Here is a 16,597-nt window from a genome sequence, read left to right as displayed (position 1 = left end):
AAAAAAATTTTTTTTTTAAAAAAACACATAAAACAAAAAAAAAAAAAAAAAAAAAAGAAGAAGAAGAAAATATCCATCTCTTACTTCAACCCTTCTTATGCCTCCTAAATCTATTTCACAGTTTTATTCCAGAGGGTTGGCTGCAGCTCCACATTGGGCAGTTCAGAAGGAGAACAGAGAGGTCCCCTCCTTCTTCCCAGTCCCTTTCTCCCCAGGTTCTCCCCTTTGCCCTTGCTGCTGGGCCGTTCAGCCCCCAACAACTCGAGGACCCCAAGCTCTCCAATGCACATTTAATTCTCTCCCAGAACTTGACTAGATTGTATTTATATTTTTTTTTTTTCCTTTTGGTACAGCAGTAACTCCTCCCACCTTCTGTCTTCCATGCTGTTTATGCATAAGTAACATTCTACAGGGACCACACCAGTCTATGTACAGACTCTTTTCAAGAAGGACCAGTTTTTTGGGTTGGCTTGTGTAACCATCAGGGGAGAAAACACAGAGAGTACATCACAGAAACAGTGGTTTGAAACTCGTTATTACTATCTGTTAGCTGCAATTCACAAAATCACATTGGGTTGGAAGGGACCTCTGGAGATCATCTAGTCCAACCCCCCGTTGGGGGGCATAATTCATGCCTGAAGATAACGATGGCCCAGTTTACCATGTATCCAAGCACAGACTGAGCTACAGCCTAGCTTCAATTAGAAAAGTGGTGAGATTTTGTTCTTGGATTTCATGACTTCGGGGGGTTTTTTTATGCTACAAGAGCTATCTGTGCAGTCAGTAGCAATGAGCAAACAAAAAGCACCCTGATGATCAGACAGCCTTAAAAAGGGGGAAAAAACCACCCTCAACATGCTTTTAGGAGCAGAAAAGTTCAAAGCATTTCCCACAGCAGGAGATCCGAACTTCAGCAGAAGGTCATTCCTGTGCTTCTGCAAACCAAGTGCTTCCTTGCTGCAGCAGGCTCTGCTAAACCCTCACAAGAACAACCACCACCACAAATGGGTTTTGTCATCTCCCTAACGCATGTGGATCCGAGACACCTTACACAGCACAGGCCAGGAAAACTCCATAGCCCCCTTCTGAGCCCAGTTTTTAAAACAGAATCATAGAATGATAGAAGTGTCCAGGTTGGAAGGGACCTTTAAAATCATCTAGTCCAACCATCAACCTAAACCACCAACAGCTGCTTTCCATCCAGGTTCTGGCTTTGACAAAGCAGCAAGTAAACTTGAAACGGGTACTGTGCCTGCCTGAGATCAAAGAGAAACAAGTGTGGTGTTTGCAAACTGCTAGCACTTCAAAGGGCAGACTCAAGTTTTGTCAGAGATTTTTCACAACAGGCTATAATCAGGTGCATTTTCTCCATGACTGAGCCCAGGGATTAAAGCACAAACATCTGAGTCCTAGAACAAAACATTTAGACAGCATCTCTCTCGGCATTTACAGAGCTCAAATCCATCTCGAGTTAACTGGCAATCCGTTAACTTAAAGAAAATATAAATGTAAAAGAAAATATATATTTAGAATAATATGGAGAAATAACAGAATCACATAGGACTTTTCTGGTGGAGCAATACAAAGATTTTGACTTGAGAGGAAAGATAACCATCATATTAGATCAAGCAATTTCTACTAATTCTCTGTTGCTTTGGAAAGCGTGGTAAGAGCAGCAATCAATCTAGGGCATCAAATGTTGCAGCAACATGGTACAGGATGACCACAGACAGGCTTTTACCACTGAACAGGTGGAGGGTGTTATCTAAAGGAGACCATGCTCTTTTCTTCCCATCATCAAACCAAAAACCTCATACAGAAAGGACCCGGAATGAGCAAGAGTTCCTCTCATCTTCACCCACAGACCATGCTGAAGTCATCGTTGAGGTTGCAGCCAAGCTAACTCTTCCAGCAAGTCAGCCTGGCAAGGAACAAGTACAGCCTGCCCCCTCCAGCACCTTTCCTCTTTCTATATATATATAACTCTTACTTCTTCCAGAGGGTGGACTCTGTGGTGGCAACCAGACAGTTCCATAAAACGTTTCCTGGGTGAGTTATCACAAGCATGGTCAAAATTGCCCAAAGCCTTACTGATCTAGACACACTGTAATTAGCTCAATACTTTTTTTTTTTTTTACTTTTTTCATTTTTTAAGAAACCATCCCTCGATTGCACTTGAACAAAACCCCGGCCAAAACACAAACGTTATGAGGGTAAATTAAATAGCGCTTGTGAAAGGTTCAGATTTATAGTGGTGAAAGACAAAAAAACACCCAGCCATTCTGCCACAGGAAGAAATCTCAAAACAAATGCCAACATAATGCAAAATAAACACGAACAAGTTCCTGGTTTAGACATTTTGCTACCACAAGATGTTCCCTGTTTGGCCTCAACGGAACTTTGTGATATGTTTCCAGCTGAATCCCAAGGCACAGCAGTTTCCTTTGGACTTCCCCAAGCTCTACATCTTAACAATTGCCCAAATACTGCAGGATACATCTTCCAGTGGAGACCAGCTTAGCATGGATCCAATCTCTTCAATGCTGTACAAGGACCAAAGATAAGTGTATCCTCCAGAGGGCTGTGCTGCCATCCAGCCTGACCTGGACAGGCTGGAGAGCTGGGCAGAGAAGAACCTCAATGAGGTTCAACAAGGGCAAGTGTAGGGTCCTGCATCTGGGGAGGAAGAACCCCAGGCACCAATAGAGGTTAGGGATGGACCTGCTGGAAAGCCCTTCTGAGGAGAAGGGTCTGGGGGCCCTGGGAGATAGTAAACTCTCCCTGAGCCAGCAATGTGTCCTTGTGGCCAAGAAGAGGCCAATGGGATCCTGGGCTGCGTAGGGAAGAGTGTGTCCAGGAGGTGGAGGGAGGTCATTCTCCCCCTCTGCTCTGCACTGGGGAGGCCACAACTGGAATCCTGCCTCCAGTGCTGGGCTCCCCAGTTCAAGAGGGACAGGGAACTGCTGGAGAGAGTCCAGCGTAGGGCAACCAAGGTGATGGAGGGATTGGAGCATCTCCCTGCTGAGGAAAGGCTGAGAGAGCTGGGGCTCTTGAGCCTGGAGAAGAGAAGGCTGAGGGGAGACCTTATTGATGCTTCCAAGGATCTAAAGGGTGGGTGGAAGGAGGATGGAGCCGGACTCTTTTCAGGGGTTCCCAGTGACAGGACGAGGGGCAACGGGCACAAGCTGGACCATGGGAAGTTCCACTCCAATGTGAGGAAGAACTTGTTTGGGGTGAGGGTGGCAGAGCCCTGGCAGAGGCTGCCCAGGGAGGGTGTGGAGTCCCCTTCTCTGGAGATCTTCAAGCCCCGCCTGGATGCTCCTGAGTGATGTGCTCTGGGCAGCCCTGCTTTGGCAGGGGAGTTGGGCTGGATGGGCTCTAGAGGTCCCTTCCAAGTCCAACAATTCCGTGATTCCGCAATAACCCAAATCTAAACTCCAGCTGGGGTAACACCCTGTGCACCCCAAGGGCTTGTCGGCACTGGGGAGAAGTGCTAACATGTTGTCCCATCACGGAAACCAGTGTGGACCCACTGGAGTTAGTGATGGCAAGAGCTAAAGCAATCACTGCAACCAACATCTCTGAGCCCACACTGTCTAAAGACGCACGGAGCAGGATAAAAATACCACCCAGGATCAAAGCTTTTCATGCAGTATGGCCCAGGAGAGGGCCATGATTAGCAAAGGTGGAAAGCGTTCACAAAAAACTTCCTCCTCTACAGAGAAACTGAGGGGATGATGGATGAAAGACCTGCTAGCCACATTAAATTGGGATTTGGCTGCTGCTTTTCAGGCAGACACACGGGTAGCCCACATTCTGAAGCACAGGCAGTGATTAGAAGCATGACAAGACACATCCACAGGAGTACTGACTGTGGCTATCACATAGAAACCAAGTCTGGCCAGGAGGCTGAAATAAATTATTTGGATGAAATCTGCAAAATGACTATTGCAGCACTCCCACTCCTCAAGGCCACCACAACATCCCAGAGCCACCACAGACCAAGAGACAAAAACACCCTGGGAAGTTGCAAAAAAGCGGAGATTTGAAGCTCTTCTTTATATTTTTGCTCCTTCCTCAAACACTACAATTCTGTCTGGAGCTAAAAAAAAAGATTAAAAATTTAAAAAAAATAGTTTTGTCCAGCTTGGTGCTGGAATTACTCTTTTTATCACATTTTACAAAAGTGGTTGCCAAATAAAACCCAGTAAAACTGTCTCCTCTTCCCTCTTCGTGTCAACAAGGTGTTGGTATCACCACTTAGCAGGGTCATTTAAATGCTAATATTCTTAAGAGCAGGCAAAGTCAGATAAAACAACCCTGGAGAAAAGGCATTTAGGATGAGGGGAGTGCAAAGAGCAGCAACTTTATACTTCTCTCTAAAGCTGTAATCTCTGATGGTTCAATCTTCACATGAGATTTTTACGTGTGCACGATGTATATGACACCCATCAGAAGGATCTACAAGAAATTGCACTCGTGTGTGTGTGTGTGTGTGTGTGGTGAGAGGGAGGGTGGAATCCAAGCCTGAAGACTGATGGAGAAACAAACCCAAAAGAGAGCAAGCAGGAGAAAAATGAACCCAAAAAACCACCCACAAAGGAAACGTATCCCACTTTCTTCTTTTATGGGAACTGCACTGCAAGACAGTATTTCTCATTCTCCTGCCATCACCATCCCCACAGTGGTAGAAGCAGATAACCTCATTTTATAGATTCTTCTGGATTTTTGCCTTCTAGACAATAGCACCTTCTCCCGACATGAGGGAAGCACTAAGAAATGAAGACGGCGTAAAGCCCCTGTCGGACAAGAATTGATTTTGGCAGCCGTGTCAGATGAAGTAATCTCTGCTTCCAGGTGAAGCTGCACAGGAATGGCTGAGCCTGTCTAACAGCCCAGTGCTGTCAAAAGTACAACTTATTTTCCTCCCTCCATCAGCTGGCCTGTTTTCTGCCAGATTAGCAAATTGAATTGGATCACTTGAGGAGTCAGATGAGCACTGGAGCTGAGCAAGAGAGGGAGCAGGTACTACACCGCCAGTAGCCGGTATGGGTGGAAAAGGACTACTTTATTTAGTGGCAAAGACCTACTTAGCATTGTTTAGATCTTCTGGAAATTCACTTTCCCAGTGAGAAGTGCTTGCACAATTGTTTTCCGGGGCAAGACTGCGAGCTCAATCAGGGAACTGACCGGGATTAAGGAATATCTTATTATAAGTGATAATAAAGGCTACTTTTAATTCTCTATATCAGTTTTCCAGTCCAGCTTGCTAGAAAGAGTACTAGCATAACTCTTCAAATGAAGCAGGACAGGAACAAGAGGTTCTGAGGTTCAAAATGGTCTGAAGATGAGATCTTGGGAAGAATGACTTTCCTGAGAGGGTGGTCAGGCCCTGGAAGAGCCTGCCCAGGGAGGTGGTGGAGTCACCATCCCTGGAGGGATTTAAGAAACGTGTAGATGTGGCACTTCAGGGCATGCTCTAGTGCCCGAGATTGTGGGGGTCTTTTGTGTGGGTGTGGTTGGACTCAGTGATCTCAGAGGTCCCTTCCAACCATGAAGATACTGTGATTTGCAAAGTGGCTGTGAGCAAGGGCTGCTTAAACGTTTTGACAGCACTACTGAAATACTCATCAGGCTCAGGTGGAAAAAAACCATTAGCAGGTATGTGAGCAACTGTCCCAAAAAGTGTGTTAAAGTCAGAGTAACTCCAAACCAATCTGTCTTCAGTTTTCCACTGGGCTGGTACACAGCATTATCTCTGGAAGACAAGCCAAGAGCTAGAATTTCACTGAACGATACAATTTGTCATTAAAATATGCACAATTGCTGCCTCAGAGGCTTCCAGCTGTACAGCAGCCAACTCCACGACTGCATGTGTCCTCACAGTCAACTTAAAAACATACAAATACACATTTATTTAAAAGCTTACATGAACCTAATGTAAGAAACCGAAATCTAGCTGCATTTATTAGGAATATAGCAATATTCCTAATAAATAGGAACGAGGAAGGCTGGGCAATATCCTTCCTAAGGGATGGATGGATAGGAAGATGGCAAAATTTAACCACCACCCCCCATAATTTAAAGGAAGGTTTTGCCTCAAATCTGTGCACTAAGCAATTACAGCTCCCTTAAAATTATAATCCCTTAAAATATACTGCAGGCTGCTGCCCGGTAGAGCCACCTCGATGAAGCCGAGCTCTGAAGAACAAGCTTCTCAGCAGGAGCAGAACCAACCCTAGTTGATGAAACAACCATCAAAAACGGCTGGGCTTAGTGTAGTCTCAATTTTTTTTTGGCAAGAACTACACGTTATTTCAGCCAAATGACAAGTGACAGAGACACTAACGCCAATAAAAAGAATACTGAAAATTCTGAATATGCCTGCCTCCTTTTTCCTCCCAGTCATGAGATTATTATTACTGGTAATGACAAAAATAAATTTAGATTCCTTTTATTAACTCTTTGGTCTTTCAATATTTATGGCTTGTAACTCACATTTTCCTTTTCTTACTTTATAAGGGACTTTGAGGGGGATTTTTTCCCTTTTAAGGAAGGCTGAGAGTCTGTTCCAGTCACACGACTCTGCTGATACATCAAGGGAAAAAAAGCACCACAACTTTACCACTCTTCTGCTACATCAGAAAGACTATTTATCTACATTTATCTATACAGTCATGATTTTCTGAAATACTAATTCTGGGCTAGAAGATGGAATACAGTTCTGAATGAGCAAACTATTATCTCAGATGAGGTAGCAAGGAGACATGATCGTTTCATAGAATCACAGAATTGTCCAGGTTGGAAGGGACCTTTCAGATCATCAAGTCCAACCATCAACCTCACTCTGATCAAACCCATCACTAAACCATGTCTCTAAGCACTAGGGCAACCCGGCTTTTCAATCCCTCCAGGGATGGGGTCTCAACCACTGCCCTGGGCAGCCCAGTCAAATGTGCAGTAACCCTTTCCATGGAAACATTTTTCCAATCTGAAGCCCTTCTCTGGACCCTCTCCAGCCCCTCAAGGTCTTTTTTTGTGGGAAGGGGCCCAAAACTGGACACAGCCCTCGAGGTGGGGCCTCCCCAGTGCCCAGTCCAGGGGGACCAGCACCTCCCGACTCCTACTCCCCACGCTGTTCCTGACACAGGCCAGGATGCTGGTGGCCTTCTTGGCCACCTGGGCACACTGCTGGCTCATCTTCAGCCCACAGGCCACCAACACCCCCAGGTCCTTTTCTGCCAGGCAGCTCCAGCCACTCTGCCCCCAGCCTGGAGCGCTGCAGGGGGTTGGTGGGACCCAAGGGCAGGACCCGGCACTTGGCCTTGTTGAACCTCATCCCGTTGGTCTCGGCCCATCCATCCAGCCTCTCCAGATCCCTCTGCAAAGCCTCTCTACTCTCCAACAGGTTGACGCTCCCACCCTACTTGGCGTCCTCTGTGAACTGACTGAGGGTGCACTCCATCCCCTCATCCAGATCATTGACAAAGATGTTCAAGAGAACCAGGCCCTCCAGTTTGGTTCCTGAACACATTTTTCATCCATCATTATGGTAACTAGGACCTTCTAGCATTGCTCTCCTGCAACATTTTAGGACATTGCACTGGGGGACAGAGCAGAAGCAGTGCCCCCTTGCACACCCCTTTTACACTGTCTGCACCTCCAACCACACAGACTGTGTATTCCACTCCCCTTAAGAGGCACGAACTGGGCTTCATACAAAAAATTAGCATTAGAAGTGCTATGGAAATCTGTTTCTGAAAAGTCTCTGAACAGGAAAATAACTGTGTGTGCTGGTCCACACCCCTCTGGAGATACAGATGCACAGAGTCTGAGAAATGATCAGACATCATTAGTAATTATAAAATAGAAGCAGCATTTACTTGTTCTTCATGACCTAACTTGTCTTGCAGTCTCTAACAATTTATAGGTCACCCGAACTATAAAAATAAACATAAGAACAGCTTCTTTTCTTTTTTTCCCTTTATTTTTTTCCCCTTCAGTTAACAGGAGACTCATAGCATGCCCTGAAAGCAAAAATGAGCCTGAAGGAGAAAACAAAGATGAGCCATCTCAATCAACAGGATCGAGATGCATGTGGACAGTTGCTAGACGTGTTGCTGAGACTGCTGAGATGAATATATTCACATGGACAAGATGCACTCTCAGCCTCACTAGGGCCCCTGCACCCTAATATCTGCCCCTATGGCGTTGTCCTACCACGTCTACAGTTCTTCTGCTCTAAGCAGCAGGCACTTAAGGGGACCTGGCCCAAATTACGGTAACATCAACAAAAAAAACTCCACAACACCAACCCTCTCTCAATTTTTTATTTTTTAAGCTATATGGACAGCAAGAAACTGGAAAGGCTATTCTCTAATGCATTCTAGTCTTCTTCAATATTCAGGAATACAACATACGAAAAATTGACTAGGAAACACTCTTAGTTCTTGTCAACTTCTTATATTACTACTTCTTTTCACCACCAACAAAACGAAGCAGAGGTATCTAGAAACCCACAGAATGCTATGGGGTTAGAAGGGACCTCTGGAGATCATCTCCTCTAGCCCCCTGCCAGAGCAGGTCCACCCAGAGCAGGTCCCACAGGAACGTGTCCAGGTGGGTTTGAATGTCTCCAGAGAAGGAGACTCCACCCCCTCTCTGGGCAGCCTCTTCCAGGGCTCTGTCACCCTCACAGGAAAGAAGGTCCTCCTCATGTTGAGATGGAACTTCTTATGTTCAAATTTGTGCCCGTTTCCTCTTGTCCTGTCATTGGGCACCACTGGAAAAAGACTGGCCCCATCCTCCTGACACCCACCCTTGAAGTATTTATAGGTGTTGATCAGATCCCCCCTCAGCCTTCTCTTCTCCAGACTCAAAAGACCCAAGTCCCTCAGCCTCTCCTCGTAAGGGAGATGCTCCAGGCCCCTCATCATCTTTGTAGCCCTAACCAGGGATTTACATTCTCTTACTTTCGTCATTGTACTTTTATAGTCATCACCTTCACTGAAATAAAGAGTAAGTTGCCTAATTAATAAATATATAAATAAAGCATAGGCCTCTTCCTCTGTGAAAGTTACATAAGAAGCTGGAGCCTTGCTTTCCGAAGGCTGTGCACTAAAACTTAATTACCCACTCAAATTATAATTGAAGAGGTGCCCCTAAACACGAGTTCCACGCGCAAAGAAAACCTCTGAGCATCCTTACGCTGAGCATGACGGTACTTCTAAGGAACGCTGCCTGCCCCTTTGGGGAAAATAATAGAATAAAGCTCGGGTTAACAAAATTCATCCATTTCTAGCACAGCTGCACCACAGCGTGAACAGAGGCAGCGCTCAGCCTGGGCTCACTGATGCGGGGCTGTCCCCCGCTGCGTTACCCCACAGGCAGCAGGGGAAGAATCACAGAATCACAGAATTGTGGTGGTTGGAAGGGACCTCAGAGATCATCGAGTCCAACCACAAAAAAAAAAAAAAAAAAAAAAAACACAAAAAAAAAAAAACCAAAAAAAAAAAAAACAACAAAAAAAAAAAAAAAAAAAAAAATAATCTTGGGCACTAGAGCATGCCCTGAAGAACCATGTCTACACGTTTCTTAAATACCTCCAGGGATGGTGACTCCACCACCTCCCTGGGCAGCCCATTCCAATGCCTGACAACCCTTTCAGTAAAGAAATGTTTCCTAATATCTAACCTGAATTTCCCCTGGCATAATTTGAAGCCATTGCCCCTTGTCCTGACATCTGTAACTTGGGAGAAGAGACCGACCCCCGTCTCTCTACACCCTCCTTTCAGGTACTTGTACAGAGTGATAAGGTCTCCCCTCAGTCTCCTCTTCCCCAGACTGAACACCCCCAGCTCCCTCAGCCTCTCCTCGTAAGACTTGTGCTCCAGACCCCTCACCAGCTTCGTTGCCCTTCTCTGGACCTGCTCCAGCACCTCAATGTCCCTCTTGCGGTGGGGGGCCCAAAACTGGACACAGTACTCGAGGTGGGGTCTCACCAGTGCCGAGTACAGGGGGATGATCACTTCTCGGGCCCTAGAAGGGGTCTTGGCAGAGCAGCAGAAGCCACCCCATGGGTATGTCACATCCCCTCCCAGTCTCAGTGCCAGTCTCCAGGCTGCAGCACCAGAGCAGAGACAGCCCTTCTCAGGCTGTTTCACACCACCACCCTGCTCTCAGGTTGTGGCTCCGTGATGCTCTTGGGGCCAATGGGATGTTGCCACAATAAAAGGGCTTTTTCAGCATCTGCTCACGCCTGCTTCCTCTCTTGCTTCTTCAAGTCCCCAACTGAGCAGAAAACTAACTCCCCAAAACAGAAGTGGGTACTTTGCCACCAAGTTAACAAGCCGGGGTGGCTTGGTGAGGCATCCAGACTCCAGAACCAGCTCCAGGAAGGCAGCAGGACTGGGCTGGAGAGCAGGGCTTAGCACACAAGGAATGGGAGAAGAGGGCAGGGAGCTGGAGCATCTCTCAGCAGCACCAAGCCACGAGGGATCTCTCAGCTGTAGGAGAGTCCCAGCCTCATTCAAGCAAGGCTGGCTCAACAGGAATAACTCAAAAGTGGGTAAGATAACTCCAAAGTCAAAATATACCTTAAAAGGTATCTTTAAGAAATATATCTACTTCTAAAAGTGGGACATCAAAGAAGTTTCTGCCCTTCCCTGAAACTTCTGGCTGCTCATTCCTCCTCTCCTACTACCCCCACTGTGTAATGCTAATATAATCATAGAATCATAGAATCATAGAATGGGTTGGGTTGGAAGGGACCTTCAAGATCATCCAGTTCCAACCCCCTGCCCTGGGCAGGGACACATCCCACCAGACCAGGTTGCTCCAAGCCCCATCCAGCCTGGCCTTGAACCCCTCCAGGGATGAGGCATCCACAACTTCCCTGGGCAACCTGTTCCAGTGTCTCACCACCCTCATAGTAAAAAATTTCTTCCTGAGATCTAATAATCCATTGAATAGGTCCACCTATGGACACTGAGATGATCAGTTAAAAATACCATAGGGGAAAATAAAGCGGCAGGTACCGGGGCAGGGAAAGGAGGGAAAAGGGCTTTTGGGTTTGAAGCATCTAAGTGACCTGGCCAGCAGCACAGCCCACAAAGTCACCATGCTGAGGGCACACAGCCCAGGGTGGGACCTAATGGCAAGGAGGCCTTCAGCTGGCTTTGCCTGTTCAGTGAGCATCTTGTGGGACCTCTAATTAATGGTTTTGCAGAGGGTCCAAGCGAGAACAGGAATAGAGAACGTTAGGAGGAAAACTGACTGACTCCAGTCGCTTTTCCTTGACAGCTCAGGGCACTCAAATGGCTGGTTGTCCTTGTCCCACTCCTTCCTCCAGACATTACCCTTCTTCACCTCCCACACGCACCCTGAAGTCAGATGAGAAAGAAAAGCAGCAGCACCACGGCAGCCGGGTCTGTATATATTCAGATTTGCTCTTTTCATTAAATCTCTGGTTCTGTTAAATACGTGCTCACCAGCCAGCGATGCACAGCATAAAAGCAGAAGGGAATGTGTAGCACAGCACAGATGTCCTTCCTTTACAAGTGCCTTGGCAAAGCCAGACTTGGAAAAACCTGACCTGCAGACCCCCTCAAAAGTTGCAGAACGTCTAGGCTGCTGAGCACAAAAAAAAGAGTGAAGCGAGCGCTGGGAGTTCATCAACGCCTGAAGCTGCTGGAAACTTTTACAGTCTCAGTCTTTGCTTAGCACCAAACCCAGACAGAGTTTCTCCCCACGGGCAGAAACACTGATAAATAGATTAGACAGGTAGATCGATCAATGCGTCCTAAAAAGAAAATCTCTGAAATCCCTCCAAATGCGAGCCACTTAAAAAAAAAAAAAAAAGAAAAAGGCTCACAAAAAGAAAAAGACTCTGCTCACATGTCTAGTCTGCAAGCCTGCTGTGTGGTTTGAAAACTTATACCCTCAGCCAGGAGTTGCTACCAGGGTGTAATTTGCTGGGCAGTTCTTATAACAGTGGCGCTGGCTTCAGGATTTTCCCTCCCAAATAGTTATTTTTAATCCTGCTACAGCTTGGCCCACCCCACAGCTCCAAACCAGTAGTATGGACCCGTCGGAAGGGTGAGGAGGGCACTCGCTTCAGCCTCGATGCAGCTAAAAGAAATGCTTGTAAAAAAATGTGAATGTGCCCTGTCTGTTTCAATAGGAAAAAAAAAAAAAGTGCTTTAGTTTAAATATCTTCCGCAGAAGAGTAAGTTAAACCATTTAACTGAAATAAATTCACCACCAAATAAACTGCAGAGGCAGTGACTTTTATTTTGCTTATGTCCTGATCTTCCTAGGCATGTGTGAGCCTGCCCAGTCTGTATATTTTTTAATTAGTACAGTAACTGTGTGCATACGTTTGTATCAACTTAAACCTGCCCTTGGTTTTAAATTTAATTTGGTCCCTGAACAACAGGCGTTATAAGAATATAAGACAAGGTGACAAATTTGCTAACTAGAAGCATTAAATTTTTTTTAAGTGGCATAGTATGTGCCACGGACCACATCACTGCAAAAAAATAAAGGCCATAACCCTGAAATACTGAAGATGAAACCACAAGCTACTGGAAATCCAGTATATAGCTAGAGTCAGGCAATAGGGATACAAAGTCCAATAAAGCATTGAGCATGTAACAGGCAGGGATCAGTGAGAGTGTGCTTTTACATCTCCCATTCTAGGGCCCACCAGATTCTAAATTGTACTTCATTTTGCTGTGGAAAATCTCCCGTGTATCTTCCACAGGACCATCAGAGACTATTCGTGTTCCATTTCAAAGCCCACTTACTACTTTTGCTTTACCCTCTAACACTATTGACTTTCTTGAATCCACAGGAACAGGAGCATGTTTGAGACAGGATTTGGCCTGATTTCAGCAATTGATTTTTGAAGTCTGGTCCACGAGACTGAACACCCCCAGTGACTAAGAAAGCTACTTTCAGAGCATTTTCTGTCTCTCAGGAAATTGTGTGGACATTGCTGATTTCAGGTGTAGTCGAGGTTGACGCTGACTGCAAAGCACCGTAGCTCTTACTTAAAAGCAAAAGCTTGAAGTAGCAACTGTTAGAACATAATTTAATAATACAACAAACCACTTGATACTTTCCTGTAGTACCCTCTATTTAAGCCAATATGCATTTACTCAGGACCATGGTCCTGAATTTCACCAGCGGTGAAAACCAGTAAGGTGTCCTAGTAAAGAACAAACTTCTTCTCAGAGGTCAGCTTTCGAGTTCATGTCAAAAAGCCACTGCCCTTTGAAAAATCCCAGCCAGAATTAGAACAATAAAAATGGAAATACAGTAAGCACCGGGTTTTGCTCCGCATATTCTCAGCAACGTGAAATTTAAAACACAGTTGTCAGATTATATCACTTAAATATCAGCCTTTAAATATACTATCAATGATTTATCTGAATTCTAACGGGTAGAGAAGAAACTAGGACCACAGTCTCCCCAAAAGCTTGTGGCACAGAGGGGTTACTTGTGAATTCCTGCTTTGCTCACCCCCAGTCCCCACCAGCACATTGCTAGGGGAAATTAAAAAAAAAATATTCTCATCTGTAATATATAATACTACCCTAGCAGCCTGGAACTCTTCAGATGTTCTATTTTATATAATCTTAGAAGCTGTACAAAGAAATACTTCAGGCACTCGGGGAATGAGGATGAAAGCACACTATAGGGGAGGAAGGTGAGAGTTTAAGCAGAATACTTACTCTGTGCCACTTTCAACCATTTGCGTTAGGAGGGAAATGCCATCTAGGTTTATAAATTCTTGGGCAAAGGTAATATCTCGTGAGTAGTTGGCTAAGTCTTTCAGTGCTTCTAACTTGGCATCCATACTAGAAGACTGGATCCTCTCGTGGAGCTGCTGTGCATTTTGGGCCTAAGAGAGAAAGAAAACCAAAACAACAGAAAAGCTTTCGTTACAATGGCAATAATGAATAAAACATTAGAGCAAGCAGGAACAATGGCCAAGTTTAACATTAATGATACTTAACGCTTGCACGCTCAGAAATTATTAAGTAGCTCACAAACATATTACTTTAGTAAAAGTATATTATGTATATATTATGCAGAATGACTCCATTATGACTTGTAATTATTTGGATGGTTGCAGAATCGTAAGATGGATAGATATCCCGTTGTCTCAAGTAAAATGTAAGCATTACAAAACACAGCCTTTGGCTTTGAGAGCTTGTGTGTCATACCAATAAAAATAGAAAAGAAAAGAAAACAAATGGAATCAGACCATCTCAGTATAATAATGTCAGCACTTTTTTTCCCTGTCAAAGCTTACTCTGTTCACGCACTCACTTCTCGTGACCTTTACCAACGAAGACCATATATTGGTCTAAATCAGGTTGTATCAGCACAGACCAGCTTCAGGTCCTCAGCTCCTTCCATCCCCCTCTTCCTTTTGTTCATAATCAATTCAAAAACTCACATACTTTCTTTACAAGGAGCACAGGAATAATTACTTCCCACATAATACTATGATATTATCACTCGTCCATCTTTATGCCAGTTCAATATCCACACGCATTCGGTTATTCTGCCCTTTAATGCTTCAAATACAGGATGAGACAGTGAAATCTGCAATGAACACTGATAAAAAGCTAAAGGGCTATTTAAATAATGCATACTAAATCCTCTCTCCCTTTAGCCGTACAAACACATTTAAAATACATCTCACGTTTTCACTTTGACGCTTTCACTTACCTGAACACAATGCCCAAAAGCTTCAGTTAATAGCTCGTTAGACAACACTTTGCTTCGAAAAAATAATCCTCCTCACTATATACAGACAACTGCAAAATTCAATTTCCTAAAAACTCGCTTCTGACATGCACCGAATGAGAGGTGAATGAGAAGCCGGGTGTCACTAGGAAATCAAATTAATGGTAACTTCTGCTGAGAGTCATTTTCTCTGAGATTATGCTTATTCTTTCTCAGTCAGAGAAGAAAAATAGATAAAAAGGCTGTGCCGACAGACAATTCCTTTTCATTTCAAGTAATGAATATACTCTTCACAGAGATGGTCATCTCTGCAGAGCAAGATTCTGAGACAGAAGACATTTTTAGTGTAAGTCAACATTTCAACAGGGAGCACAGCAAAAACCACCACTGTGTTGTTACAGACAGAGCTTCCTATCTACGTAACTTTGATTGCCTCACAACATTAATAAATTAAATGTCCCAATATCTTCCAAGATCAGCAAGCTTTGTTGCTTCCCATTTTTTATAAAGACAAATTAATGCATTGTCTCCAATCAGCTGTTGACCAGCTGTGGTGAGGAGTGTGTGCACTGAGGAAATATCTTCTGGTTAGTAATGACCGTAGTTAACATCTTCAGTTAAGACAGCATTGAAAAGAAACAGAATATCACAGAATCACAGAATGCTATGGGGTTGGAAGGGACCTCTGGAGACCATCTAGTCCAACCCCCTGCCAAAGCAGGTCCACCCAGAGCAGGTTGCACAGGAACGTGTCCAGGTGGAGTTTGAATGTCTCCAGAGAAGGAGACTCCACCACCTCTCTGGGCAGCCTCTGCCAGGGCTCTGCCACCCTCACAGGGAAGAAGTTCATCCTCGTGTTTAGGTGGAACTTCTTATGGTCACGTTTGTGCCCATTTCCTCTTGTCCTGTCCCTGGGCACCACTGAAAAAAGATTGGCCCCATCCTCCTGACACCCCCCCTTGAAGTATTTATAGGTGTTGATCAGATCCCCCCTCAGCCTTCTCTTCTCTCACAAGCCTCCCAGTTCTTGTTGCCATAGCACTCGTACGTGCTCACGGAACGTAGGGCTCACTCATGACTGCATTAAAAAATGAAACCCAGATGAAATAGGCTCCGAGTGCTTACCAGGGAGCTATTTTAATGATTTACAATCCACCGGGTGGATGGACAGAGAGCACAGCTAATTAAAGCAACAGCAGAGCTTGCTGCCACGTCTCTGCCCTTATCAAAATATCACTCAGGTAAGAATAAATAAATATATAAAATCTGCCCAACGGGGAGCCGTTACGAGGGAATTAACAGAAACACGGCCGTTCAACTAAATGAAAGACAGCATTAACTGCTCCCCTGTTTAGAAAGGAAGGAAGACTTGTAAAAACGTGTGCTGTTGGAAGTCCCAGCGTTTCCAAAGGCTGTCAGGAGGCATAAGCTGCATGTCTAGTCTTAAGTGACTTGCTCCAAGGACAGCCAGAAAGGTTGCCCTTAGGAAGTAGCGGCGCTTAAAAGGAGCCGCTTGACGAGATTGTCAGCTTAAAAAGAAAACTAATGACCTAAATCCAAGATGTGACTTGCTTAGAGACCCAAATAGCCATTTGGAGGTCAGGAATCCCAAGATCATCCTACCAAAGGATTCCACTGATCAAATTATCATCATTTCTTTGCCATCGAATACTTTCAGCCAACTTTGAAAGCAACTTATTACCCAGGGTTTCTGTACAGAATACAAAATGCAGTCAGCCAGGGCAGGAGGGAGGACACAGATACCAAACATTAAGGTGCTACAGAAGAAATTTGAGCCATTGATTTAATATTCTGTTTTGCTATTATGTAAACGGTT

General features: G+C 44.9%; 1 protein-coding gene across 7 annotated transcripts in view; it reads right to left on the bottom strand.

Annotated features, from left to right (window-relative positions):
- ELMO1 (engulfment and cell motility 1) overlaps positions 1–16,597 on the bottom strand; it is a 348,732-nt gene that overhangs the window by 237,874 nt on the left and 94,261 nt on the right. For all 7 annotated transcript variants that reach the window (XM_014942223.1, XM_014942255.1, XM_014942230.1 and 4 more), the window contains one exon: positions 13,737–13,906. In XM_014942223.1, the coding sequence (XP_014797709.1) occupies positions 13,737–13,906 (170 nt within the window). The remainder of the gene's footprint in view (positions 1–13,736; positions 13,907–16,597) is intronic.

Source organism: Calidris pugnax, unplaced genomic scaffold, assembly GCF_001431845.1.
Source record: "Calidris pugnax isolate Ruff unplaced genomic scaffold, ASM143184v1 scaffold23, whole genome shotgun sequence".
In the NCBI taxonomy this organism is placed as follows: Eukaryota; Metazoa; Chordata; class Aves; order Charadriiformes; family Scolopacidae; genus Calidris; species Calidris pugnax.
Note: the sequence above shows the minus strand (reverse complement) of the source record. Positions and strands in the feature narration are given on the sequence as shown.